Source organism: Cherax quadricarinatus, chromosome 64 (genome assembly GCF_038502225.1).
Source record: "Cherax quadricarinatus isolate ZL_2023a chromosome 64, ASM3850222v1, whole genome shotgun sequence".
Classification (NCBI taxonomy): Eukaryota; Metazoa; Arthropoda; class Malacostraca; order Decapoda; family Parastacidae; genus Cherax; species Cherax quadricarinatus.
This window is the reverse complement of record NC_091355.1, coordinates 9332568-9359543: the sequence shown is the minus strand read 5'-3', so window position 1 is coordinate 9359543 and position 26976 is coordinate 9332568. Positions and strand designations below refer to the sequence as shown.

At 39.5% G+C, this 26976-nt stretch overlaps 1 protein-coding gene across 2 annotated transcripts in view; it reads left to right on the top strand.

Annotated features, from left to right (window-relative positions):
- LOC128700005 (uncharacterized) overlaps positions 1-14738 on the top strand; it is a 22336-nt gene extending 7598 nt beyond the window's left edge. The window contains exons 3-9 of one of the 2 annotated variants that reach the window (XM_053792890.2): positions 287-596; positions 1238-1400; positions 1701-1843; positions 3646-3761; positions 5365-5636; positions 6036-7077; positions 13491-14738. In XM_053792890.2, the coding sequence (XP_053648865.1) occupies positions 287-596; positions 1238-1400; positions 1701-1843; positions 3646-3761; positions 5365-5636; positions 6036-7077; positions 13491-13515 (2071 nt within the window). In that variant the 3' untranslated portion in view covers positions 13516-14738. Of the gene's footprint in view, positions 1-88; positions 597-1237; positions 1401-1700; positions 1844-3645; positions 3762-5364; positions 5637-6035; positions 7078-13490 lie in introns of both variants that reach the window. The other variant, XM_053792889.2, reaches the window with a different exon arrangement.
- Positions 14739-26976: the final 12238 nt, after the last annotated feature.

Genomic DNA, 26976 nt, shown 5'->3' with positions numbered 1-26976 from the left:
CTAAATGACCTCTTGATCCCAGAGGTCTTTAAATTTTGAAGTCTGTTTCTCTACATGTGCAGTATTGTAAAAAAAAAATATGTTACAGACTGCAACAAAATGTAGCTGAATTAGAAAAGAAAATTACAGCATATGAGAAGAGCAGCTCTCCTGACGTGTGTGTGGCATGTCATTGCACCTCTCCCAAGCATGTTGCAGACACTCATAGTTTACTTGAATCCCCCTCATCACAGAGATGTGGGTCGGCCCCTCCAACCTTTATTGCAAGTTCACTCAAACTTTCCAGATGTGAAAACCAAAATATTAATAATGGTTACCAGACTACTGATGATAGAAGTGTGGGTGTTAGGGATAAATGCGATAGTTGCAAGCAAATGCAACGCCAAGAAAAAGTAAGATCAAGTGCAGCTATTCCTGACTGTGTTTCACATATACAAAAACCTGGTGAGAGAAAGACATCATTCCTACAAGGCCAGGGTTATGCTTCATCACGCAGCCTCAACATTGGTCGCAGTCCTCCCCCATCAAGCTTTATGAGGAAGAAGTATAGCACTATCAGCTTACGACGTGTTCGACGTTCCAATATGAATAAACAGGTAAGCCTCCTTATACTTACAGGAAATTATGAATACTTCCTGAGACTTTGCATTTCATCTCCAGCATGCAGGTCAGCAGTAATTAAATATATTATGTCAGTGAGTTTAATTTATCATCAGCATTTATTTAACCGGTTATTTTTATATAGCCAGACTTGAGTCCTGGAAATGGGAAGTACAATGCCTGCACTCTAAAGGAGGGGCTCGGGATATTAGCGATTTGGAGGGGTATGTTGTGTATCTTTATACGTATATGCTTCTAAACTGTTGTGTTCTGAGCACCTCTACAAAAACAGTGATTATATGTGAGTGAGGTGTAGGTGTTGAATGATGATAAAAGTATTTTCTTTTTGGGGATTTTCTTTCTTTTTGGGTCACCTGCCTCGGTGGGAGATGGCCGACTTGTTAAAAGCAAAACTTTATAAAAGAAATATTTTGTTCACTTACTAGTTTGATTAATTACTTAGGACAGCAACACCTCAAATTTTACCTCTCTTTAAGATCAGATCTCCAAAAAGTCCTGAAGCTTAAGGTGCACCATGTAATAACATGTATTTCCAGTAAAGGAAGAGAAAATTGTCAAAGTAAATATAAACTAAAATCCAGTAAACAACTTTATATTAATCACTTTGACATGTCAGGGTGTGTCAGTAGGGACACTGAGCAGTAGTAGTAGTCATAGAAGCAGCACCAACAGTCTAGAGCGGCGGGGTTCCAGCAGCAGGACTAGCAGCGGATCCTGTATAGTGACTGTTGCTGAGGTCTACTCTTCACCAACACCATGCCTTACTCCTGCAAATACAGGTACTATTTCTAATGTCCCCTTCTCCACATATACTATCTTAATTATTATGTTCACAAACTCTTTACGTTAAATAAGTGAGAGGTTTTTCATTAGTAGATGATGTGGATAAGTGTCTTATACATATTTAATGCCACATGAAAATTAAGGATATACATTCAGAATTATATTGAGAGTTACGAAAAGAATTTTCTTGCGTTATTCTTATATGTTTTGAACAGTTTGAATTGGGAAACTAGTTCTGTACAGCAATTGATGTATTAGGCCCTTTCAATTGGCTTATGTTTGGTAGCTGTTTACAGAGAGTGATGCAGTAAAACTTCTAGCACGGAAACTAACAAATGTGCTGCAGGGCAGTGAAGCTCATCTGGAAGATAATCTTCCAGAGTCCACCCTCAGTGACTCTAGTCTCAAGGATGCTGCCATGCCAGACATGTCTAATGAGGTATGGAAGTCATATTGAGTTGACTGCAGACAACTGTATCAGTTTTATAGGAACCATATGTTTTTTCAGTATCTATGTCAAGAGATGAAAATTGCAAAATTTTTCTTATTTGGTCTCTTACTAATTGTGATGTTCTGATGTAATTTGCTTAATTTCAGAATTTGTTGTACAAGCAGTCATCTGCCTGTCTTTAATATTTATGCCATAAGTGAAACTCTTGGTGTATCTCATAAGAGCTCAATAATTAGTTTAACAAACTGCTATAAAAATATGTTAAATGTTTAATTGATGAACAAGGAGGCTTTAGGAAAGGTAGGGGGTGTGTGGACCAGGTGTTTACAGTGAAACATATAAGTGAACAGTATTTAGATAAGGCTAAAGAGGTCTTTGTGGCATTTATGGATTTGGAAAAGGCGTATGACAGGGTGGATAGGGGGGTAATGTGGCAGATGTTGCAAGTGTATGGTGTAGGAGGTAGGTTACTGAAAGCAGTGAAGAGTTTTTACGAGGATAGTGAGGCTCAAGTTAGAGTATGTAGGAAAGAGGGAAATTTTTTCCCAGTAAAAGTAGGCCTTAGACAAGGATGTGTGATGTCACTGTGGTTGTTTAATATATTTATAGATGGGGTTGTAAGAGAAGTAAATGCGAGGGTCTTGGCAAGAGGCGTGGAGTTAAAAGATAAAGAATCACACACAAAGTGGGAGTTGTCACAGCTGCTCTTTGCTGATGACACTGTGCTCTTGGGAGATTCTGAAGAGAAGTTGCAGAGATTGGTGGATGAATTTGGTAGGGTGTGCAAAAGAAGAAAATTAAAGGTGAATACAGGAAAGAGTAAGGTTATGAGGATAACAAAAAGATTAGGTGATGAAAGATTGAATATCAGATTGGAGGGAGAGAGTATGGAGGAGGTGAACATATTCAGATATTTGGGAGTGGACGTGTCCGGAGATGGGTCTATGAAAGATGAGGTGAATCATAGAATTGATGAGGGAAAAAGAGTGAGTGGTGCACTTAGGAGTCTGTGGAGACAAAGAACTTTGTCCTTGGAGGCAAAGAGGGGAATGTATGAGAGTATAGTTTTACCAACGCTCTTATATGGGTGTGAAGCATGGGTGATGAATGTTGCAGCGAGGAGAAGGCTGGAGGCAGTGGAGATGTCATGTCTGAGGGCAATGTGTGTTGTGAATATAATGCAGAGAATTCGTAGTTTGGAAGTTAGGAGGAGGTGCGGGATTACCAAAACTGTTGTCCAGAGGGCTGAGGAAGGGTTGTTGAGGTGGTTCGGACATGTAGAGAGAATGGAGCGAAACGGAATGACTTCAAGAGTGTATCAGTCTGTAGTGGAAGGAAGGCGGGGTAGGGGTCGGCCTAGGAAAGGTTGGAGGGAGGGGGTCAAGGAGGTTTTGTGTGCGAGGGGCTTGGACTTCCAGCAGGCATGCGTGAGCGTGTTTGATAGGAGTGAATGGAGACAAATGGTTTTTAATACTTGACGTGCTGTTGGAGTGTGAGCAAAGTAACATTTATGAAGGGATTCAGGGAAACCGGCAGGCCGGACTTGAGTCCTGGAGATGGGAAGTACAGTGCCTGCACTCTGAAGGAGGGGTGTTAATGTTGCAGTTTAAAAACTGTAGTGTAAAGCACCCTTCTGGCAAGACAGTGATGGAGTGAATGATGGTGAAAGTTTTTCTTTTTCGGGCCACCCTGCCTTGGTGGGAATCGGCCAGTGTGATAATAAATAATAAAATAATAAAATGTTTAATTTATTTAGTGATCCTACTTGTGTCATTGTTTGTACTGGCTAGTTATGGAGCAATCAAGAGGAGTTGTATGCACCACACCCCCTTTCTGGTTGTGAGTGTGTAGTGTGCGCACACTTGGCTGCAGACCCAAACTCTCACCTTTATATTCTCACCACAAAGTAAGTGTTATCTCAGTATATTCTGCCTACTTAATTGTTATCTGAAGCACTTGCATGTATAGTACAATATTTTGAAACATAAGACTTTTTTTTTTTCAACAAGTTGGCCATCTCCCACCAAGGCAGGGTGACCCAAAAAGAAAGAAAATCCCCAAAAAGAAAATACTTTCATCATCATTCAACACTTTCACCTCACTCATACATAATCACTGTAATGCCTCATGCACCTCCCCCACACACACATCCTGCTCCTCTTCACTCCTAAAAGATGTTATACCTCCCTGACATTTAAAAGTTCCTCAAAAATATTTCCGCCATCTACCCAATACCTCCAGTTCCCCATCTACTAATTCCCCTACTCTGTTTTTAACTGACAAATCCATTCATTCCCTAGGCTTTCTTAACTTGTTCACCTCACTCCAAAAAATTTTATTAATTTCAGCAAAATTTCTTTTTTGGACTCACCACTCTCTTCACCATTTTTTTTTACTCTCCATATACTCTGCTCTTCTTACAACATTTCTGCTTTGTAGAAACCTCTCATAAGCTACCTTTTTCTCTTTTTATCATACCCTTTACTTCATTCCACCAATCACTTCTCTTTCCTCCTGCACCCACCCTCCTATAGCCACAAACTTCTGCCCCTCATTCTAATACTGCATTTTTAAAACTATCCCAACCCTCTTCAACCCCTTCCCCCACTACTCATACTTGCATTAGCCCACCTTTCTGCCAATACTTGCTTATATCTCACCCTAACTTCCTCCTCCCTTAGTTTATACACTTTCACCTCTCTCTTACTTGCTGTTGCCACTCTCCTTTTGTCCCATCTACCTCTTACTCTAACTGTAGCTACAACTAAATAATGATCCCCTCTATAAACATGTACATCCTGAAGCCTACCCATCAACCTTTTATCCAGCAATACATAATCTAACAAACTACCTTTATTATGTGCTATATCATACCTTGTATACTTATTTATCCTCTTTTTCATAAAATATGTATTACTTATTACCAAACCTTTTTCTACACATAGCCTCCCCATTTTCATTTATCCCTGGCACCCCAAATTTACCTACTACTCCCTCCACAACATTTTTACCCACTTTAGCACTGAGATCCCCAACAACAAGTACTCTCTCACTTGGTTCAAAACTCTCCACGTACTCATTCGACAATTCCCAAAGTCTCTCTCTCTCTCTCTCTCTACACTTCTTTCTTCTCCAGGTGCATAAACACTTACTGTAACCCACTTTTCACATCCAACCCTTATTTTACACCATATAATTCTTGAATTTATGCATTTATATTTCCTCTTTTCCTGCCATAACTTATCCTTCAACATTATTGATAGAACTAAAGAAGGAGTAACTCTATTTGAAACCCCTGACCTAATCCCAAAAATCAGCTATGAACTTGTATTTAAATCCTTTATTTTCATTTTTTTTTTTTTGTAGTAATTGTGTACATGTAAGTTGTGTGTACACTATTAGGTGTACAGTAGAGTACTTTAGTGCTGCTGTTTGCTGTTTTGTAATATTCTGATTTAACAGATTTTCATATAGTCCTTTTCTGATTAGTCCATTATTTTTATCCACAGAGATGGATTACTGTTGCCACAGGGAAGTACAGTTTTGGTTCAAGGTGATCGCATAGGCACTGTTGTCTACTTTGGCCATTGTAAATATCCGTCAAGAAGTTCAAGTGTCCCTCAGCATCATCTACAGGGATCATCCATTACCAGCATCAATGAAAAAATAATTCCTGAAAATAAAGTTGAATCTTCCAAAAAGATTGCTGAAGATGGATGGTATACGTCTGAAGTTACTACTGCCAGTCCTCTCGGAGTAACTATTACACTCTGGCCACCTGGTAAGTTTGTTTCTTGCTGTTTGCCTCTTTATTGTGAGTACAGTATAATAATAATTATAAATAACAAAAAAAAGCACAATACTGTGACTGGAACAAAACACAAATAACCCACACCTAGAAGAGAGGAGTTTACGATGACATTTTGGTCAGACTTGGACAACTTGAAACAACTGCCTCTGGTTTTCATTTTACATGATGGTTGTAACATCAGATATTATGTAACTCATGAACTAGGCATCCTTTGACCTTCAGTAAGTTCATGTTTATTATACTGTTAGGAACATTTTGTCATACTCTACCCAGTTGCCAGCATAGACCTCAACAGATCAACTAGTTAAGGATATATTTGCTTTCATGAAAATTGGCGTTTTGTAAAAAAAAAAAATTTTTTTTTTTCAGATTATGGGGAAGTATTTGTTCCTCTAAGTGCTGTTGTCTGCCAATTGGATGATGAAGTAGACATTGCGAGAAAAGACCATCTCCTTGGTCTGGACTTAGAATATGTGGATATTGATAGATGTATAGCAGAAACTGGACCATCTGTTTTCCCGGATGTTCAGATTCATCCCACAGATATGACCATTGATGGAAAACATAGCGAAATAACAAGTGTGCACCAACCAGATGGCTCTTGTCCCTCTCAAGTGTATGAAGGTACAACTGGAAGGAGAAAAAACCCTGACGAATCCCAGGCACAGAGTATAAATATGCCACCAAACAACTCAGACTATGTCCAAAGATTACAGGATTTGTCACTGTGTGATCAAGAGAGTGAAGATGATGCTATTACAGCTTGTGGAAGAGTTAGTCTCCAGGTTCCTGAGCAAGGAAATAAAACAAGTAATTGCATTATATACTCACATGAAAATGGTCTGAACTCCACTTCACCTCATCATAAAAATACAACTAAATTAATCAGAAACTTCAAGTCTCCTTGTCTTAAAACAGCATTCCTTAATCATATTGAAAATGAGGACAATGTCACAAGCAAAAAGAAAGATACTAAATCTAAAGTTTTTCTGTATGATACTTCAGACTCTGCAATTAGTCTCACTTTTAGCCAAAGACCTCAGAGCTCTGAGGATAGCAGCCAACCCCCAAGCCTTACTGACCCAGACAAAGAATCTCTTAATTTGGGAGACACTTGGGATTCAGGCTGTTGCATGGAAAGGGAGAGGTATTTAAGTGAGTCATCTGAACAGTTTTCTGATGTTGAAGGTGAAAATATTAATTTAGGATCCCCATGGGCACTTAATCTGAGAGAAGCTCTAGAGTCAGTATGGGAAAAACACAGAAATCATGAAGATTTCAATCTGAATGGCACCTACAGCACAAATTACATAGATTTGTCAAAAAGAGAAGCTCAGGAGCGAGGTTACAGTAATCGCCTTCAGTTACTTCTTGAAAACACGGACTTTATATCAGTTCACTGTGATCACAGGTATGTTTGCATTGGAGTATTATTTATTAATTATGATGTTCATTACTTTTAACCCTTTCATTGTTGAGACCTCTGATCCTGTGTTGAAAAATATTAAAAAAAAAAAAAAAAAAAGTTTTTCTTACCAAAATATTTTCCTGATTGTTTTAAAAGAAAAAAACTTTTTGCAATCACCACTTACCAAGATATACAGGTGTGAAGTTGACGGAAAGTGAACCGCTTATGGCAACATCAGCGACTGCCGCTCACTCAGACTCAAGAGTCGTGTGGTATCCATTAATGCAATAAGATCACAGTAAACAGGTGATTTCAGAATATGCAAAACAACCACTGTGAAAGAATAGAGAAATTCCAAGCGCTTTTGTGACTACTCACATTATCAAGGAACAATAATTTTTTTTTTTTTTTTTTTTCAACAAGTCGGCCGTCTCCCACCGAGGCAGGGTGACCCAAAAAAGAAAGAAAATCCCCAAAAAGAAAATACATTTATCATCATTCAACACTTTCACCACACTCACACATTATCACTGCTTTTGCAGAGGTGCTCAGAATACAACAGTTTAGAAGCATATACGTATAAAGATACACAACATATCCCTCCAAACTGCCAATATCCCAAACCCCTCCTTTAAAGTGCAGGCATTGTACTTCCCATTTCCAGGACTCAAGTCCGACTATATGAAAATAACTGGTTTCCCTGAATCCCTTCACTAAATATTACCCTGCTCACACTCCAACAGATCGTCAGGTTCCAAGTATCATTCGTTTCCATTCACTCCTATCTAACACGCTCATGCACGCTTGCTGGAAATCCAAGCCCCTCGCCCACAAAACCTCCTTTACCCCCTCTTTCCAACCCTTTCGAGGACGACCCCTACCCCTCCTTCCTTCCCCTATAGATTTATATGCTTTCCATGTCATTCTACTTTGATCCATTCTTTCTAAATGACCAAACCACCTCAACAACCCCTCTTCTGCCCTCTGACTAATGCTTTTATTAACTCCACATCTTCTCCTAATTTCCACACTCCGAATTTTCTGCATATTTACACCACACATTGCCCTTAGACAGGACATCTCCACTGCCTCCAACCGTCTCCTCGCTGCTGCATTTACCACCCAAGCTTCACATCCATATAAGAGTGTTGGTACTACTATACTTTCATACATTCCCTTCTTTGCCTCCATAGATAATGTTTTTTGACTCCACATATACCTCAACGCACCACTCACCTTTTTTCCCTCATCAATTCTATGATTAACCTCATCCTTCATAAATCCATCCGCCGACACGTCAACTCCCAAGTATCTGAAAACATTCACTTCTTCCATACTCCTCCTCCCCAATTTGATATCCAATTTTTCTTTAAATCATTTGATACCCTCATCACCTTACTCTTTTCTATGTTCACTTTCAACTTTCTACCTTTACACACATTCTCAAACTCATCCACTAGCCTTTGTAATTTTTCTTTAGAATCTCCCATAAGCACAGTATCATCAGCAAAAAGTAACTGTGTCAATTCCCATTTTGAATTTGATTCCTCATAATTTAATCCCACCCCTCTCCCGAACACCCTAGCATTTACTTCTTTTACAACCCCATCTATAAATATATTAAACAACCATGGTGACATTACACATCCCTGTCTAAGTCCTACTTTTACTGGGAAGTAGTCTCCCTCTCTTCTACACACCCTAACCCAAGCCTCACTATCCTCATAAAAGCTCTTTACAGCATTTAGTAACTTACCACCTATTCCATATACTTGCAACATCTGCCACATTGCTTCTCTATCCACTCTATCATATGCCTTTTCTAAATCCATAAATGCAATAAAAACTTCCCTACCTTTATCTAAATACTGTTCACATATATGCTTCAATGTAAACACTTGATCTACACATCCCCTACCCACTCTGAAGCCTCCCTGCTCATCCGCAATCCTACATTCTGTCTTACCTCTAATTCTTTCAATTATAACCCTACCGTATACTTTTCCTGGTATACTCAGTAAACTTATTCCTCTATAATTTTTACATTCTCTTTTGTCCCCTTTCCCTTTATATAAAGGGACTATACATGCTCTCTGCCAATCCCTAGGTACCTTCCCCTCTTTCATACATTTATTAAACAAAAGTACCAACCACTCCAACACTATATCCCCCCCTGCTTTTAACATTTCTGTCATGATCCCATAAGTTCCAGCTGCTTTACCCCCTTTCATTCTATGTAATGCCTCACGTACCTCCACCACACTTACATTCTGCTCTTCTTCACTCCTAAAAGATGGTATACCTCCCTGGCCAGTGCATGAAATTACCACCTTCCTTTCTTCCTCAACATTTAAAAGTTCCTCAAAATATTCTCGCCATCTACCTAATACCTCCCTCTCCCCATCTACTAACTCCCCTACTCTGTTTTTAACTGACAAATCCATACTTTCCCTAGGCTTTCTTAACTTGTTTAACTCACTCCAAAATTTTTTCTTATTTTCATTAAAATTTCTTGACAGTGCCTCTCCCATTCTATCATCTGCTCTCCTTTTGCACTCTCTCACCACTCTCTTCACCTTTCTTTTACTCTCCATATACGCTGCTAGAGTACAAATGGATTTGTCAGTTAAAAATAGGAGAGGAGAGTTATTAAATGGAGAGTTAGAGGTATTGGGAAGATGGAGGGAATATTTTGAGGAATTGTTAAATGTTGATGAAGATAGGGAAGCTGTGATTTCGTGTATAGGGCAAGGAGGAATAACATCTTGTAGGAGTGAGGAAGAGCCAGTTGTGAGTGTGGGGGAAGTTCGTGAGGCAGTAGGTAAAATGAAAGGGGGTAAGGCAGCCGGGATTGATGGGATAAAGATAGAAATGTTAAAAGCAGGTGGGGATATAGTTGTGGAGTGGTTGGTGCAATTATTTAATAAATGTATGGAAGAGGGTAAGGTACCTAGGGATTGGCAGAGAGCATGCATAGTTCCTTTGTATAAAGGCAAAGGGGATAAAAGAGAGTGCAAAAATTATAGGGGGATAAGTCTGTTGAGTATACCTGGTAAAGTGTATGGTAGAGTTATAATTGAAAGAATTAAGAGTAAGACGGAGAATAGGATAGCAGATGAACAAGGAGGCTTTAGGAAAGGTAGGGGGTGTGTGGACCAGGTGTTTACAGTGAAACATATAAGTGAACAGTATTTAGATAAGGCTAAAGAGGTCTTTGTGGCATTTATGGATTTGGAAAACGTGTATGACAGGGTGGATAGGGGGGCAATGTGGCAGATGTTGCAAGTGTATGGTGTAGGAGGTAGGTTACTGAAAGCAGTGAAGAGTTTTTACGAGGATAGTGAGGCTCAAGTTAGAGTGTGTAGGAAAGAGGGAAATTTTTTCCCAGTAAAAGTAGGCCTTAGACAAGGATGTGTGATGTCACCGTGGTTGTTTAATATATTTATAGATGGGGTTGTAAGAAAAGTAAATACGAGGGTCTTGGCAAGAGGTGTGGAGTTAAAAGATAAAGAATCACACACAAAGTGGGAGTTGTCACAGCTGCTCTTTGCTGATGACACTGTGCTCTTGGGAGATTCTGAAGAGAAGTTGCAGAGATTGGTGGATGAATTTGGTAGGGTGTGCAAAAGAAGAAAATTAAAGGTGAATACAGGAAAGAGTAAGGTTATGAGGATAACAAAAAGATTAGGTGATGAAAGATTGGATATCAGATTGGAGGGAGAGAGTATGGAGGAGGTGAACGTATTCAGATATTTGGGAGTGGACGTGTCAGCGGATGGGTCTATGAAAGATGAGGTGAATCATAGAATTGATGAGGGAAAAAGAGTGAGTGGTGCACTTAGGAGTCTGTGGAGACAAAGAACTTTGTCCTTGGAGGCAAAGAGGGGAATGTATGAGAGTATAGTTTTACCAACGCTCTTATATGGGTGTGAAGCGTGGGTGATGAATGTTGCAGCGAGGAGAAGGCTGGAGGCAGTGGAGTTGTCATGTCTGAGGGCAATGTGTGGTGTGAATATAATGCAGAGAATTCGTAGTTTGGAAGTTAGGAGGAGGTGCGGGATTACCAAAACTGTTGTCCAGAGGGCTGAGGAAGGGTTGTTGAGGTGGTTCGGACATGTAGAGAGAATGGAGCGAAACAGAATGACTTCAAGAGTGTATCAGTCTGTAGTGGAAGGAAGGCGCGGTAGGGGTCGGCCTAGGAAAGGTTGGAGGGAGGGGGTCAAGGAGGTTTTGTGTGCGAGGGGCTTGGACTTCCAGCAGGCATGCGTGAGCGTGTTTGATAGGAGTGAATGGAGACAAATGGTTTTTAATACTTGACGTGCTGTTGGAGTGTGAGCAAAGTAACATTTATGAAGGGATTCAGGGAAACCGGCAGGCCGGACTTGAGTCCTGGAGATGGGAAGTACAGTGCCTGCACTCTGAAGGAGGGGTGTTAATGTTGCAGTTTAAAAACTGTAGTGTAAAGCACCCTTCTGGCAAGACAGTGATGGAGTGAATGATGGTGAAAGTTTTTCTTTTTCGGGCCACCCTGCCTTGGTGGGAATCGGCCAGTGTGATAATAAAAAAAAATAGTATATATATATATTTTTTTTTTCAACGTCGGCCGTCTCCCACCGAGACAGGGTGACCCAAAAAGAAAGAAAATCCCCAAAAAGAAAATACTTTCATCATCATTCAACACTTTCACCTCACTCACACATAATCACTGTTTTTGCAGAGGTGCCCGAAATACAACAGTTTAGAAGTATATACATAAAAAAATTACACAATACAGTGGAACCTCTACCTCTACCTCTGTTTTCCTCATTGAAATTAATTGAAATGCAATTAATCCGTTCCAGTGGAATTCTGTACTTAAATAATTTCGCTAATATCAACTCTACTGCTTGTTTATCTATCTCACTTCATCTAATATGACATAATAAACAATATAAATAACATAGAAACATGATATATACTCTAGAATGAATAAAATATGTCATTCATGTAGTGGTATGGGCGGTGGAGGAGAGTTTGTCTGGAGACTGGGCAAAATACTTCATGAATAATTTCGCTAATATCATCTATACGGCTTATTTATATATCACAGTTCTTCTAATATGACGTAACAGACAATATTAATAACATAGAAGCACGATATATACTCTAGAATGAATAAAATATGTCATTATGTAACAGGTGGAGGCGGCCACAACCGCAAGCCAAGCAATGGAATATTTCTCCTAGGTTGAGCTCTATTTCAAGGTACTTTTCATCATGAAAGCAATAAAAATCATGAAGATTGTCGGTTTTTCAAACCATTCATCACAACTGTCAGACACTGCAGCATCATGGGATCTTGTTACAAAGAATTCTTCAACACTTGTTCAATCTTTGGACGAAGACCTACTTTCACTAGTGGATGGTACCACTATGACCCCGCCTCCGCCTGCTTCACCTCGCCTCTCTACAGTATATAAGCCACGTCTACGGCCCTATGCTGTACATTCTACAAGATTGATGGACTGAACACATCGACTCCAGGCTGAGGGACTGATTACCTCATACTACTCCTCTCCTTATGCCTTCCTCTTTGTATTGGACTGATGAAGCCACTGTTTGGCGAAACGTTTCCTGAATAAATAAAAATCATATCTATTTCTGTAATATATCTTCCATTCTATCAAATGAGACCAAGAAAACGAGAATACAACCATAAAAACCATTCGAAATTACCACTAAGGAGTGGCTAATTGCTGGGAAGTGAACTCCATTATTTATGCTTAGATTTCTTTAATTTTTGGTGTACATTAAGAAGCATCTTTCCATCATACATTGCCCAAGTTTCAATAAGATAGTCCAACAAACAAATGAGATACAATTCCCAAGATCAAGAGCAAGAGCCCCTCACCAGTGTCAAGGAACCTGCCTTGAGGTCTGCTCGCTTGTGGAAATTTTGCTCGCGTATGAAAGCAAAAAATCGACCCATCGACTGCTCGTATTTGGAAAAACTCGCACATGGACACACTCGCGAGTAGAGGTTCCCCTGTATATCCCTCCAAACTGTGTGTGTATATATATGTATTAATTATTTATTTATTTATTTATTTTTATTTATTTATTTTAGTCTTATTTGATTCAGAAAAACAAACTATTGATCTGTAAGAATTTTTTTTTTTTTTTTTTCAAAATTTTCCCCTACACACAGGAAATTTTTTTCCAGGGTCTCCCACTGTTAAAGGGTTAATAAACATTTTTATCGATTAGGGTTTTACCAAATGTATTCGTGTTTTGAAAATGTTAAGGCATGCTTTCAAGGTAGATATTTTACAAGGCAAACTCATTAAAGGAGTGTCTCTAAATCTTGCTCAACTTTGTGTTGTTTATGTTTCTGCAACTTTTTTTTTTTTTTAATTCTTACCTTCTTCTTTTTTCAGTTTGACAGAATATACAGAAGTTTGAACATTAGCACTCAAGAATTTGCAGGAATGCAGGCAACAGGTTTTAAGTGATACAATCATGTTTTATTTTAAGGAATTGTTTTGAATTTTCGATAATTTTGATATTGTAAATCGTATGTGCCCTTTTTCCCGTTTTTTTAACTACAGTATTCCAGGAGCATAATTATAGTATCTGTTTGTTTAAACATTAAGAAAATCTACAGCTGTTAGTGATAAACACTGAAAAAAAAATTGTGTAAAATGAACTGAAATACAGTCTTGTCATTACCAGAATTTTTTATTGAATTATTAAGCACTGTATTTTGCCCATTGAGTGATTGGGTATTATATACAAGAAAAGTGTTTGTGACATAACTGCATGATATGCTTTATTTCAGTTTACAGGATTTTGTTTGACTTTTTAGTTTGCATGATCTTTTCACCTTGTGGTATCCAAAAGAATCATACATGAGAGTGGAAATCAAAATACTCTAGTATATGCATAGACCATCACCACATAAGAGGTAGAAATACTGGAATCATCTATTACAGTATATTAATGTACTCCATTATGTACTTCATTTTATCCAATGCTGTATCAATTTTTCAAAATTTTGTTTTATTTGTCAGTTCTGTTGTACAGTGCTTCCAGTTACCATTATTATTGAATTATTAATTTACAGTATAACTTGTAGTAATAGCTCAGTATAATTTTTTTTTGTTTTCAATTTGGCAGATACAGCATTTTTTTAATCCTAATTTTGGCTAAATGTTGCATGTAATAAAATACAAGGAACCTAGTATTCTCTTGTGATACACACACTTAAGAAATACTGCCACTATTAATATCATTTATTTAACCAGTGTGTTAGTGTATTGATAGTTATTTACAATTTCTTACCTTAACTTGCCATATACTGTGTCTACTTTTAAAGAAATCTTGCTTTATGTTCATTGGTAGGAGCGCTGTTATGCAGGCTCTCGCAGTTCTGCATCTTGACGGATCCTTTAAATAAACAATATTTTTCTTTTTATATTATGAAAGGGGTTGTGAAAAGTTTTGATTTTTCAATTCAAGTATGATTTTACTCCAATTACCAAAGTATTTTTTTAAATGTCATTTTAGCATTTTCTCAAGACAGTTTTCCTTTTAGCATTATTATTGATCTAAATGACATAACATTTGTGTTTGTAATCAGGGCGGAATATAAAAGATAAAAATAAAGTTTTAACTTTTGTGGAATATACTGCAGTATGAATTTCATCCTGAAAAACTTACATTTTTATTTTTTATGAACACACTGGGCATTCTCCACTGAGGCAGGGTGACCCAAAAAAGAAGAAACACTTTCTTTAATATTCACACCATCACTGTCTTGCCAGAGGCATGCCTATACTACAGTTAAAAAACTGCAACATATTAACACCCCTCCTTCAGAGTGCAGGCACTGTACTTCCCACCCACAGGACTCAAGTCTGGGTAACCAGCTTCCCTGAATCCCTTCATAAATGTTACTTTGCTCACACTCCAACAGCATATCAAGTCATAAAAACTATTTGTTTCCACTTGCTCCTATCTAACATGCTCATGCACGCTTGCTGGAGGTCCAAGCCCTTCACACAAAACTTCTTTTACCCCCTCCCTCCAACCTTTCCTAGGATGACCCCTACCTCACCTTCCTTCCACTACAGATTTATATGCCTTCCAAGTCATTCTATTTTGTTCCATCCTCTCAGTAACCCTTCCTTTGCCCTCTGAATAATACTTTTAGAAATCCCTGCACCTCCTAATCTCCAAGCTATGGATTCTCTGGATTATGTTCACGCTGCACATTGCCCTCAGACACGACATCTCCACTTCCTCCAGTATTCTTGTTGCAACACTCACTACCCATTGATACCACTATACTCTCATACATTCTCCTCTTTGCTTCCATGGATAACACTCTCTGTCTTCACAGACTCCTTAGTACCCGACTCCCCTTTTTCCCCTCATTAATTCTATGATTCTCACCTTGTCTTTCATAGCCCCATCTGCTGACAAAGTCTACTCCCAAATATCTGAATACATTCACTTCCTCTATACTCCCTCCCTCCAATCTGATGTCCAATCTTTCATTACCAAAATTTTTTGTTATCCTCATCACCTTGCTCTTTCCTACATTCACTTTTAATTTCCATCTTTTACATACCTTTTGAAACCCATTCACCAACCTCTGCAGCTTCCCTTCAGAATCTCCCAAAAGCTCAGTGTCATCAGCAAAAAGCAAGTATGACATCTCTTACATCTGTGTTATAATTAATCTTGCTTAGCTGAATTAACCCTTTGAGGGTCGCCAGACCCTCTCAGAGACTTGTTCTCAGGGTTGCCAAAATTTAAAAAAAAATAATTATTTTTTCTTATGAAAAGATAGAGAATCTTTTCCCGATCATAATGACACCAAAAGTATGAAATTTGATGGAAAACTTAAGGAATTGTGCTCTCGCGAAGTTACCAGTCTCGACGATGTTTACGCATTGGCGATTTCGCCCACTTTGAGCCCTATTTTCGGCCAATTCCAATGTACCAGTCGACAAAAATCATAACTATTTCGCTAGAACTCCATTTTTTCTATCGAATGAGTACAAGAAACCACCCATTTACCGATTTCAACTATCCAATAAAGTGGTCAGAAATTGGCAATTTTGACAATTTCATACAAATTTCAAAAGACGCCAATTTCCAAATATGGTCCAGAATAAACAAGACAGACATTCCTGGCACTAAAATAAAAATTTTTCTGTTCATTAGTCACATCTTCAGGCCTCTCTTACATTTCTTTTGTTTTCCACTTTGAATTTTTATTCTCACAAAAAAATAGAAGATTTACTGTTATGCAGACTACTGCATCAGTATAGAAATGGTATAAATAATATCAGCGCACTTGTGAAAGAATATCAGATTCACCAGTTAACGTGTATTGGACGCGTGGCATGATTTGTTTACTTTTGAACTTTGGCAAAAATTGAACATTTCTGCTATTTTGAGCTCAATTTCAAGGTACTTTTCATTGTGAAACCAATCAAAATCATCTCAAGTTCTGTAATATGTCTTCCATTCTATAAAATGAGACCAGGAAAACTAGAATACAGCCATAAATAGCATATGAAAATACAGTGCAAAGTCGCTGTTTTAAAGCAAAAACACGGTTGGAGTTGTTTTTGTTCTCATTATGCACTGTGTGCTGCAAGATTTTTTTTTTATACTGTGCACACTGACCACATAGACCCATTCTTTCATATGTAGACCTACCAGCTTTCTCTCGCTAGATATGAAGGCATTAGAATTTATGCATACTAGTACGGCACCAACCCGGGCGTACAAGCCGTACCAGTACAGCACCAACCCTGAAAGGGTTAAACCTAATGAACCAGTCATGATCATAACCATCAGTATTACTATATATGGCTTTGTTATTTCAATAATTTTATTATTGTAGTAGTGAAAATATATATAGTACTCAAGAATTTTATATAATGGTGTACCTTTATACCAAAATTACATGGTGCTAGTTTATTTTCTAATGTTTATTAAATGTCCTTAGAGAGGCTGCCTAGGATTATCAATCAATCCATACATTTTTTCTTTCTCTTGAGACAGCAGGATAATGTTTAACATTACGTAACTGATTGCTATATACATATATATTTTCTTTTTTTTTAACAAGTCGGCCGTCTCCCACCAAGGCAGGGTGACCCAAAAAGAAAATACTTTCATCATCATTCAACACTTTCACCTCACTCACACATAATCACTGTTTTTGCAGAGGTGCTTAGAATACAACAGTTTAGAAGTATATACGCATAAAGAATACACAACATATCCCTCCAAACTGCCAATATCCCAAACCCCTCCTTTAAAGTGCAGGCATTGTACTTCCCATTTCCAGGACTCAAGTCCGGCTATGTAAAATAACCGGTTTCCCTGAATCCCTTCACTAAATATTACCCTGCTCACACTCCAACAGCTCGTCAGGTCCCAGATACCATTCGTCTCCATTCACTCCTATCTAACACACTCACGCACACTTGCTGGAAGTCCAAACCCCTCTCCCACAGAACCTCCTTTACCCCCTCCCTCCAACCCTTTCGAGGACGACCCCTACCCCGCCTTACTTCCCCTACAGATTTATACGCTCTCCATGTCATTCTACTTTGATCCATTCTCTCTAAATGACCAAACCACCTCAACAACCTCTCTTCAGCCCTCTGACTAATACTTTTATTAACTCCCCACCTTCTCCTAATTTCCACACTCCGAATTTTCTGCATAATATTTACACTACACGTTGCTCTTAGACAGGACATCTCCACTGCCTCCAACTGCCTCCTTGCTGCAGCATTTAAAACCCAAGCTTCACACCCAATATAAGAGTGTTGGTACCACTATACCACTGCAACATTCATCACCCATGCTTCACACCCATATAAGAGCGTTGGTAAAACTATACTCTCATACATTCCCCTCTTTGCCTCCAAGGACAAAGTTCTTTGTCTCCACAGACTCCTAAGTGCACCACTCACCCTTTTCCCCTCATCAATTCTATGATTCACCTCATCTTTCATAGACCCATCCGCTGACACGTCCACTCCCAAATATCTGAATACATTCACCTCCTCCATACTCTCTCCCTCCAATCTGATATCCAATCTTTCATCACCTAATCTTTTTGTTATCCTCATAACCTTACTCTTTCCTGTATTCACTTTTAATTTTCTTCTTTTGCACACCCTACCAAATTCATCCACCAATCTCTGCAACTTCTCTTCAGAATCTCCCAAGAGCACAGTGTCATCAGCAAAGAGCAACTGTGACAACTCCCACTTTATGTGTGATTCTTTATCTTTTAACTCCACACCTCTTGCCAAGACCCTCGCATTTACTTCTCTTACAACCCCATCTATAAATATATTAAACAACCACGGTGACATCACACATCCTTGTCTAAGGCCTACTTTTACTGGGAAATAATTTCCCTCTTTCCTACATACTCTAACTTGAGCTTCACTATCCTCATAAAAACTCTTCACTGCTTTCAGTAACCTACCTCCTACACCATACACCTGCAACATCTGCCACATTGCCCCCCTATCCACCCTGTCATACGCCTTTTCCAAATCCATAAATGCCACAAAGACCTCTTTAGCCTTATCTAAATACTGTTCACTTATATGTTTCACTGTAAACACCTGGTCCACACATCCCCTACCTCTCCTAAAGCCTCCTTGTTCATCTGCTATCCTATTCTCCGTCTTACTCTTAATTCTTTCAATAATAACTCTACCATACACTTTACCAGGTATACTCAACAGACTTATCCCCCTATAATTTTTGCACTCTCTTTTGTCCCCTTTACCTTTATACAAAGGAACTATGCATGCTCTCTGCCAATCCATAGGTACCTTACCCTCTTCCATACATTTATTAAATAATTGCACCAACCACTCCAAAACTATATCCCCACCTGCTTTTAACATTTCTATCTTTATCCCATCAATCCCGGCTGCCTTACCCCCTTTCATTTTACCTACTGCCTCACAAACTTCCCCCACACTCACAACTGGCTTTTCCTCACTCCTACAAGATGTTGTTCCTCCTTGCCCTATACACGAAATCACAGCTTCCCTATCTTCATCAACATTTAACAATTCCTCAAAATATTCCCTCCATCTTCCCAATACCTCTAACTCTCCATTTAATAACTCTCCTCTCTTATTTTTAACTGACAAATCCATTTCTTCTCTAGGCTTCCTTAACTTGTTAATCTCACTCCAAAACTTTTTCTTATTTTCAACAAAATTTGTTGATAACATCTCACCCACTCTCTCATTTGCTCTCTTTTTACATTGCTTCACCACTCTCTTAACCTCTCTCTTTTTCTCCATATACTCTTCCCTCCTTGCATCACTTCTACTTTGTAAAAACTTCTCATATGCTAACTTTTTCTCCCTTACTACTCTCTTTACATCATCATTCCATCAATCGCTCCTCTTCCCTCCCGCACCCACTTTACTGTAACCACAAACTTCTGCTGAACACTCTAACACTACATTTTTAAACCTACCTCATACCTCTTCGACCCCATTGCCTATGCTCTCATTAGCCCATCTATCCTCCAATAGCTGTTTATATCTTACCCTAACTGCCTCCTCTTTTAGTTTCTAAACCTTCACCTCTGTCTTCCCTGATGCTTCTATTCTCCTTGTATCCCATCTACCTTTTACTCTCAGTGTAGCTACAACTAGAAAGTGATCTGATATATCTGTGGCCCCTCTATAAACATGTACATCCTGAAGTCTACTCAACAGTCTTTTATCTACCAATACATAATCCAACAAACTACTGTCATTTTGCCCTACATCATATCTTATATACAGTGGACCCCTGCATAACGATTACCTCCGAATGCGACCAATTATGTAAGTGTATTTATGTAAGTGCGTTTGTACGTGTATGTTTGGGGGTCTGAAATGGACTAATCTACTTCACAATATTTCTTATGGGAACAAATTCGGTCAGTACTGGCACCTGAACATACTTCTGGAGTGAAAAAATATCGTTAACCGGGGGTCCACTGTACTTATTTATCCTCTTTTTCTTAAAATTTGTATTACCTATAACTAAACCCCTTTCTATAGAAAGTTCAATCAAAGGGCTCCCATTATCATTTACACCTGGCACCCCAAACTTACCTACCACACCCTCTCTAAAAGTTTCTCCTACTTTAGCATTCATAAGAACATAAGAATGTAGGAACACTGCAGAAGGCCTACTGGCCCATACGAGGCAGGTCCTTATCAAAACGACCTCTACCTAAAGCTACCCAAGAAATAACTCCCTTACCCCATGACACCAATCAAACCCAGCCCCTCCCACTCATATATTTGTCCAGTCTCTTCTTAAAGCTACCCAAGGTCCTAGCCTCTATCACCCCACTGGGAAGACTGTTCCACGCATCTACAACTCTGTTAGAAAACCAGTACTTACCTATGTCCTTTCTAAATCTAAATTTATCCAACTTATATCCATTATTTCTGGTTCTTACCTGGTTCGACACCCTCAGTACTTTATTAATATCTACCTATTTTATTAATATCTACCTATTATATCTACCATTCAGGTCCCCTACCACAATTACTCTTTCATTTGGTTTAAAAGCTCCTATACATTCACTTAACATCTCCCAAAATCTCTCTCTCGTCTACATTCCTCTCTTCTCCAGGTGCATACACGCTTATTATGACCCACTTTTCGCATCCAACCTTTACTTTAATCCAAATTCTTGAATTTACACATTTATATTCTCTTTTCTCCTTCCATAACTGATCCTTCAATATTACTGCTACCCCTTCCTTTGCTGTAACTCTCTCAGATACTCCAGATTTAATCCCATTTATTTCCCCCCACCGAAACTCCCCTACCCCCTTCAGCTTTGTTTCGCTTAGGGCCAGGACATCCAACTTCTTTTCATTCATAACATCAGCAATCATCTGTTTCTTGTCATTTTGTGTGTGTAAAGAAGGATGAATAATGTTGAAGGTTTAATTTTGGCGGGAAAAAGGGGGACCCCTTGCATAAATTAAAGGGTTATGGGGGTAAAAAAAAGGTTGGATGTGAAAAGTGGGTTATAAAAGCGTGTATGCACCTGGAGAAAAAAAGAAAAGGGAGGGGAGAGATTCTAGGAAATGTTGAGTAATCTTGGGGAGTTTTGAATCAAGTGTGGGAGTAATGGGTGGTTGGGGTTTCAATGCAAAAATTGGGAAAAAATGTTATGGAGGGGGAAATGGGTAAATTTGATTTTAAGGGGAAAATTTAAAAAGGGGGAGCCTTTAATTGAGCTATGTGTAAAAAAAATTTGGTAAAAAAGTCCCCATATTTTATAAAAAAGGGGAAAAATAAATTACAAGGTATGATGTTACCGTAATAAAAGTAGTTTGTTAGTTTTGTATTGGTGGAAAAAAGGTTGATGGTGGGCCCCAGGATGTACATGTTTATAGAGGCAACTGAAAATTAGATCATTATTTATTTTGTAGCTACAGTTAGGTAAAATTAGATGGGAAAAGAAGGGGGAACAACAAGTGAGGAGGTGAAATTTATAAACAAAGGGGAGGAGGAAGTTAGGCGAGAAAAGCGACTATTGGCAGAAGGTGGGCAAAGTGAAAAGATGAGAAAGGGGGGTTAAAGGGTTGGAATAGTTTTAAAAATGCAGTATTAGAATGTGGGGCAAGTTTGTGGTTTATAGGAGGTGGGGACAGGGGGAAGAGGTGTTTGGGGGAATGATAAATAAAAGGGTGTGATAAAGAAAAAAAAACTAGGGGGGTTTTTACAAAGCAAAAGTGTTATAAAAAAGGGGCCGGGATATATAGAGAGAAAAAAGAAAGGTAAAAGGGGTGGTGAGGGGGAATTCAAAGGAGGCAGATGAAAAGGTGGGAAGGCACTGTCAAGAAATTTTAATGAAAATAAGAAAAAATTTTGGAGTGAGTTAAACAAGTTAAGAAAGCCTAGGGAAAGTATGGATTTGTCTATTAAAAACAGAGTAGGGGAGTTAGTAGATGGGGAGAGGGAGGTATTAGGTAGATGGCGAGAATATTTTGAGGAACTTTTAAATGTTGAGGAAGAAAGGGAGGCGGTAATTTCATGCACTAGCCAGGGAGGTATACCATCTTTTAGGAGTGAAGCAGAGCAGAATGTAAGTGTGGTGGAGGTACGTGAGGCATTACGTAGAATGAAAGGGGGGTAAAGCAGCTGGAGCTGATGGGATCATGACAGAAATGTTAAAAGCAGGGGGGGGATATAGTGTTGGAGTGGTTGGTACTTTTGTTTAATAAATGTATGAAAGAGGGGAAGGTACCTAGGGATTGGCAGAGAGCATGTATAGTCCCTTTATATAAAGGGAAAGGGGACAAAAGAGATTGTAAAAATTATAGAGGAATAAGCTTACTGAGTATACCAGGAAAAGTATACGGTAGGGTTATAATTGAAAGAATTAGAGGTAAGACAGAGTGTAGAATTGCGGATGAGCAAGGAGGCTTCAGAGTGGGTAGGGGATGTGTAGATCAAGTGTTTACATTGAAGCATATATGTGAACAGTATTTAGATAAAGGTAGGGGAAGTTTTTATTGCATTTATGGATTTAGAAAAGGCATATGATAGAGTGGATAGAGGAGCAATGTGGCAGATGTTGCAAGTTTATGGAATAGGTGGTAAGTTACTAAATGCTGTAAAGAGCTTTTATGAGGATAGTGAGGCTCAGGTTAGGGTGTGTAGAAGAGAGGGAGAATACTTCCCGGTAAAAGTAGGTCTTAGACAGGGATGTGTAATGTCACCATGGTTGTTTAATATATTTATAGATGGGGTTGTAAAAGAAGTAAATGCTAGGGTGTTCGGGAGAGGGGTAGGATTAAATTATGGGGAATCAAATTCAAAATGGGGAATTGACACAGTTACTTTTTGCTGATGATACTGTGCTTATGGGAGATTCTAAAGAAAAATTGCAAAGGTTAGTGGATGAGTTTGAGAATGTGTGTAAAGGTAGAAAGTTGAAAGTGAACATAGAAAAGAGTAAGATGATGAGGGTATCAAATGATTTAGATAAAGAAAAATTGGATATCAAATTGGGGAGGAGGAGTATGGAAGAAGTGAATGTTTTCAGATACTTGGGAGTTGACGTGTCGGCGGATGGATTTATGAAGGATGAGGTTAATCATAGAATTGATGAGGGAAAAAAGGTGAGTGGTGCGTTGAGGTATATATGGAGTCAAAAAACGTTATCTATGGAGGCAAAGAAGGGAATGTATGAAAGTATAGTAGTACCAACACTCTTATATGGATGTGAAGCTTGGGTGGTAAATGCAGCAGCGAGGAGACGGTTGGAGGCAGTGGAGATGTCCTGTCTAAGGGCAATGTGTGGTGTAAATATTATGCAGAAAATTCGGAGTGTGGAAATTAGGAGAAGGTGTGGAGTTAATAAAAGCATTAGTCAGAGGGCAGAAGAGGGGTTGTTGAGGTGGTTTGGTCATTTAGAGAGAATGGATCAAAGTAGAATGACATGGAAAGCATATAAATCTATAGGGGAAGGAAAGAGGGGTAGGGGTTGTCCTCGAAAGGGTTGGAAAGAGGGGGTAAAGGAGGTTTTGTGGGCGAGGGGCTTGGATTTCCAGCAAGCGTGCATGAGCGTGTTAGATAGGAGTGAATGGAGACGAATGATACTTGGGACCTGACGATCTGTTGGAGTGTGAGCAGGGTAATATTTAGTGAAGGGATTCAGGGAAACCGGTTATTTTCATATAGTCGGACTTGAGTCCTGGAAATGGGAAGTACAATGCCTGCACTTTAAAGGAGTGGTTTGGGATATTGGCAGTTTGGAGGGATATGTTGTGTATCTCTATACGTATATGCTTCTAAACTGTTGTATTCTGGGCACCTCTGCAAAAGCAGTGAAAAAAAAAAAAAATATATATATATATATTTCTTACATAATATGGTACAAAAGGCTTAAGAGATACATTGTTGATATAAAAATGACATATGCAGTACATGAGATGTGAGAGATACATGTCTGGTACATATTGTTATGTGTTTGTTACTGATTATAATGCGAAAATCTCATCCAGCTCTTCAGAGCTGGGGCGTGCCCAAAATACAGCATGCATTACCCCTCTGAATAGCCACACTGAGTTGGAACAGAAAATTAGCTGCCCTGGGATCCCTAATTACCCTGATGAGTCTTTTGCCTAGCTCCTTAAGGAACTTAGATGCACTCTTTACCCATGAGTGAAGGGTCTCTGAGCCTATGGGAACAAATGTATAATGATGGGCAAGTTCTCCATATTTTCTAGACTTTTGGGACTCCCTGAAGCTGGCGGCTGCCCCTCCTTCCTCCCTGGTGTATTGGAGATAGGTATCAGCCAAGGTAGATGCACATGTGTAGTCCCACACAACCTGCTTACCGTCTGTCCAGGCTTGAAGTGTGATACCATCTGGACGCTTCTGGCTGCCATCAGATCTGGATAGTTGGGGTAGCTTCCTTACTGCTGGGCATCCAGCTGTTGTGAGGCTCCTCTTGATAATGTTATTTATCTCCTCATGTCTTGCAATCTTTCCCTCGGATTTACAGCACATAAGACCATGGTACCCGAATCGGTCTGCTGCTTCACTGCCACAAATACACCTGTTCGGCGAGAACAGGGGCGGCAAGTTGAAGGGCAACACCAATGCAGATGGTCTGTGGGTCGAGGCGTGTGCCAAGGCTGGAGTTGGCAACAACCAACAGAAAGTCCCCTGCATGAGGAGCTCTCACTGCCAGGAGGTGGGCTCTATCCTTCCCTGAAGGATAGAGCATTGTTGAGGCTATTTTCTCCTCTATCGGGCCATTCCAGTGTGACTGTTAGTAGTTGTTGGGGGAGCAGGTCTGGTTTCAGAGCCCATTAGATTATCCCAGATCATGGCTCCATTAATGAACTTTTGGTCCTGGACTCCAATCTTGTCCCTAAGATGTTCAGGGAGAATCGCTGCTACAAGCCCTCTGGATGCAATGCACGAGGACAAAAAAGCATGTAGCGCAATTTGTGATGACTTGCAGACACCAACGCATCCTAGTCTGACTGGAAGTGTAGCTTGATTCCACTGCCCGTAAAAATCTGCCTCAGGATACTGTCATATTCGTGCAGTGTAGGGTTATATGAAGGTGCACATCTTAGGAAATATGTCAACCTGGGCAGACTCAAGCACTTTGTGAGAAGGTACAAGGCATCGTGGGTGTCAAGATTGCCTATTCGTTGTTCCATTCTCCTCAATTTTTCCAATTTCTTCCTGAGAATTGTGTCAATGGCATCGCTTCCCAGAGGTGCTCCAAGCAAGACACTATTTGTAGGGGCAATGACTGATGCTCCTGGTAGTTTTGATCTCACTGCATTTATCACTTGTTGACTGAGATGATTTCACATTTGGATGGATTCAGGATGAGACCCATTTCTTGTCCTTGTGTCATCACTTGTGTAAGATCATCTAGGAGGGACTCCTTTGTACCTGCTATTGTGCCATCATCCAGGAACCAGATGTTTAACTCACTGGTCAGTCTGACTGTGATTTCCCTAACCGCTATACAGAAGAGAAATGGTGCAAGAGGATCCCCTTGCTGGACACCCTCTGATGATGTGATTTCATGCTCTCCAAACAGGAGCACTGATTCCTTGCTATATCCAGCTGAAACAAAGGGGAAGAGACCAGGGAAATGTTCTTGTACTTCTGCTAATACCACATCTCTTTTCAGGATATTAAATGCATTCTTGGAGTCTAATTTTACCACTGCATTGTCCTCAGGCAGGTTGTAATAAAGTTGGTAGAATTACCGACAATATGTAAAGTAAAGGACACAAGTGCAACTAATGTGACATTTTATTGTGGCAACGTTTCGCTCTCCAGGAGCTTTGTCAAGCCGTTAATGGCTTGACAAATAAAATGTCACATTAGTTGCACTTGTGTCCTTTTAGTCAGGCAGGTTGTTGATACACACCCTTGTTGCATGAACTGCTGCTTCACTTCCTTGAGACCCTCCAAAGCCAAGCTGGTTTGGTTGAAGCATCATGGCTGCCTCTGCGCGAATGTTTCGGACAGCAGCTTTGGAAACGAGGCGGCGAAATAGGCCTAATTCCTCCATCCTTCTTTTTAAGTGCACAAAGTGTTGCACCAAACAAGAAAGGTTTAATTTCGTCAGGAATCAGACCAGCCAAGGAATTGTTGACAAACATTGTGATCTCTGAAAGCAGTGTCTCTGCAATCTCCCCAATAACTGGATTAACCACTTCCTTTAAATGCTGTGGCCTTATTCCAGTGTAACCCCTAGCAGAGCCAGATGGGAACAACATTATTGCTTTGTAAATGTCCGAGTCTTCCACAATCAATGGTTCCACAGTGGGGACAGGTGTTGGAACTGTTGGTGCCCCTGGTTTCCCTGGCAGGGTGCTTTCCTCTAAGTGCTTATGCTGTGTCAGCATCCCTGGGGGCAACTCTATCTTCACCGGTAATAATTCTGATTGCTCCCACTGTGTTGCCCTCTTCAATTTTCTTGCTTACCTGAACTCTGACTTTTTCACTGTCAGTGGAGTGAGTGAAGGTTCTGCCTCTCCCGTTTGTGTATTGATGGGGAAGGCGAATGAGGTTATCAGTTCTAGAAAAGTCTCTTAAGGATTTGATGATCATTGAGGCTAGCCTCTTTCTCTTTCTTTCTGGCACAGCTAAGCAGACACTGCCAAAAACAAGCAAGTTGTATCATGCCTTGATGGTTGGTGGAACATTTAGGATAGTGGAGCCATTGTTTACTTTTTTTAAGAGGTCTGTAAGTTTCCCAGCTGCATGTGGACAGGCTGCTTTGGGAATGTGTGAGTGTCCTAGTACCTGTTGCTTTAATTGCTCCTAAGATATCATCTGATGAGATGAGATCTG